Below are 2,852 nucleotides of genomic sequence, written 5' to 3'. Positions count from 1 at the left end.
CATGTAGCTGTCTGTGGTTGATTTTCTGCTAAATAAAACGCAGAATTGGAGCATCTAAATCTGCATCAGTTGTTTGTGTCCAGCCTGGGTGCTAAAAGAGAAGAGAGAGAGAGAAATAAATAAATATATGTAGTCAGTCTGTGCTGCCAGTGAGGAATTCAGGTTAGTCCCAAAGGACATCACACCTGTCAAGAAAGCAGGATGCAATAACACCCTCCATCCCAAAAAATAGATCTGAGGAAACATTATCTAATATGATGAAAAATAGATCTAAGGACCTGACAAAGCAGATAAAGTAGGAAAACAAGGTCGGAGTAATAGCTTTTATTCTGCCTTGATGGGCCTCTAGTAGTTAGTATGCAAACTAAGGACAGATCCAAAAGTAGGTTAGAGAATCTGAATGTGAAAGGATAGGATTGGAGGGGATAAAAAAATAAAACTTTAATTTCAGCTATGATCTTAACTTTATTTGGCCCTAGTGTGGCAGACTGGTCGGGAACAGAGGAGTCAAACTGGTTGCAAACAGCCTGAGGAAGTACCCTCTTTTCATTTTTTTATTTTCATTTTTTCTTCCTCCCCCCTCTGGGAGACCGCCCATATGTGCGTTTAATCCACATTTGCAAGCAACTCCTATCTTCCTCCTATTTTACCATCACTGTCCTGCTCCCAAACTGCCTTTTTCCTCCTCACATGCTTTTTTCACCGCAGTCGTCCGCCGGCTTCCTCCAGCCTCCATCTCTCACTCTCTCTCTCTCCCCTCCCTCCCTCTCTCTCTCTCCTTTTTTTTCCTCCTATTTATGAAAACGTCACTTCAAGTCCCTCCCTGTTTGAATCTCATTAGTTTCTTGTGTGTTTCTCCCTGTCAATAATCCTGAATCCAGACTCTCTCTATTTCCATCCCTCTCTATCTGTCAATCAGCGCCGCCTTTGAACTGAAAACCACTCCGACCAACTTCAACTCACTCAATCCGAGCGGCTCGGCTCCTTCTCCGGCTTCCTTTTTCTGCCAAGATTCCCTTCTTTTTTAGTTTTGTACCAACCGCCAGAGCTTTGGAAAACGCCAATACAGACCCCAAACTTAAACTCGGACTTTTCTAGATCACCGAGATCAAGGTTTTTTTTAAAAACTTTTTTTTGGTTTTTTTGTGCCCCCTTGTCTCTTAAAAAAAAAAAGAAAAGAGAAAAGATTTTTGCTCGGGAAAAATGCCGCAGCTCAACGGCGGTGGAGGGGACGATCTGGGCGCAAACGATGAAATGATTTCCTTCAAAGACGAAGGGGAGCAGGAAGAGAAAATTTCGGAGAACTCCTCGGCAGAAAGGGATTTAGCAGATGTCAAATCTTCTCTTGTAAACGAGTCGGAAACAAATCAGAACAGCTCGTCGGATTCAGAGGTGAGTTCAGTCTGTTTCTTCGCATGTTAGAGAAAAAAAAATCGGGGATCGATCGTCCCCCCGGCGCTGTTTTTAAGTTTAGGGGCCTACATTTACTAACACTGTAACAGCGGGTGGACTTGGAAAGAAAGTTAACTATCGCCCTTCACCGTCCGCTGTGCTAACTTTAACGCAATCCTTGTGTTTCATTGCATTTCAAGGCGGAAAGACGGCCTGCGCCTAGATCTGAAACTTTCAGAGACAAAACAAGGGAAAGTTTAGAGGAGGGTGAGTTTCTGCTTTATTGTTCACTCTTGTTTTTTATTTTATTTCTACCTACAACATGACATTATATGTGCCTGTGCCTCCGCCTTTTATTATGCAATTACAATTTTTTTGCAAAAAAAAAAAAAAAGTTCTCAAGGCCACTTTATAAAAAAAGTTTTCTTCTCTCCCACAACCCCCTCTTCCCCCCCTCGCCATGTTAGCTGCGAAAAGGCAAGATGGAGGGCTGTTCAAGAGCCCACCGTACCCGGGCTATCCATTTATAATGATCCCCGATCTCACAAGCCCCTACCTTCCCAATGGATCACTTTCTCCAACAGCACGCACAGTAAGTTCATTTATTTACAGCTTGTATGTGCACACACACTCGTCACACACACACACACTGACTCCCCGGGTTAGGCGCCGAGGCAAAGGCAGACGCGGAGTGTTGTCACCCTGAAGTGCAGCCGATAAAAATGCAGAGCCAAGTTTTGCAAACTCCCCGTGAAGTGTACAGTACAATGGCATGCATGCGTGCATGCGTGCCCGCACGCGGCTCCCAGCCCGTTTGCCCTGGTCAGAAGCTAGCATGCTAACAGTGCTAAAGAGCTGCAAGTGGGTTAAAATAAAAGGAGAAAAGGAAAAACAGAAATAAGTAGGTTATTGTTATATGTCAGCTTTACGTGCACGGCATTTTTACCAATATTTTTAGCAACTTTTAAATCAAATGCACAAGCCCCTGTGAAAATTTTATTCTCCTTGTTATAATTTAATAATGATTATGACATTATTATTGTTGTTATTATCATTATTACTACTAAGGGTCTGCGTATTCTCCAGGCTTACAAGTGCATGTTTTTACTCTCCTGAATAATGCAGTTGGCTTGTGTTTGCATGGCCTCATCAAAAATGCCCTTTTTTCTAAATGCAACACCATGCATGAGCATTCAGGCCTTTATATAGCAGCTTTTCTGACACACTGTAAGCAGGGGAAAGCAGTGTAAAACCACACAAATAAAATCAATATGCAAATTGTGTTGGTTTTTTTTGCAGAGTGATTTGCATGTGTCAAAACCTGTAAAGACACTATGTAAAAGATGCATGCGTGATAGCTTTCCCCCCCTGAAACATCAAGCAGTGCATTTTTTTCTTTTTAATTAAATTTTTTACTTTTTCTAATTATTCTTTCAAATGCGTGTGTATATATATATATA

General features: G+C 42.0%; 1 protein-coding gene across 27 annotated transcripts in view; it reads left to right on the top strand.

Annotated features, from left to right (window-relative positions):
- Nucleotides 1–696: 696 nt before the first annotated feature.
- tcf7l2 (transcription factor 7 like 2) overlaps nucleotides 697–2,852 on the top strand; it is an 87,627-nt gene continuing 85,471 nt past the window's right edge. For 6 of the 27 annotated variants that reach the window (XM_014332807.2, XM_042219708.1, XM_014332802.2 and 3 more), the window contains exons 1-3: nucleotides 699–1,392; nucleotides 1,593–1,659; nucleotides 1,860–1,984. In XM_014332807.2, coding sequence (XP_014188293.1) covers nucleotides 1,204–1,392; nucleotides 1,593–1,659; nucleotides 1,860–1,984 — 381 coding nt within the window. In that variant the 5' untranslated portion in view covers nucleotides 699–1,203. Of the gene's footprint in view, nucleotides 1,393–1,592; nucleotides 1,660–1,859; nucleotides 1,985–2,852 lie in introns of all 27 variants that reach the window. The other 21 variants (XM_014332813.2, XM_014332810.2, XM_014332808.2 and 18 more) reach the window with 10 other exon arrangements.

The sequence above is a fragment of the Haplochromis burtoni genome, unplaced genomic scaffold (genome assembly GCF_018398535.1).
Source record: "Haplochromis burtoni strain Fernald_Lab_line unplaced genomic scaffold, NCSU_Asbu1 Contig_37, whole genome shotgun sequence".
Taxonomy (NCBI): domain Eukaryota; kingdom Metazoa; phylum Chordata; class Actinopteri; order Cichliformes; family Cichlidae; genus Haplochromis; species Haplochromis burtoni.
The sequence above is the reverse complement of the archived record's forward strand: the minus strand, read 5'-3'. Positions and strand labels throughout refer to the sequence as shown.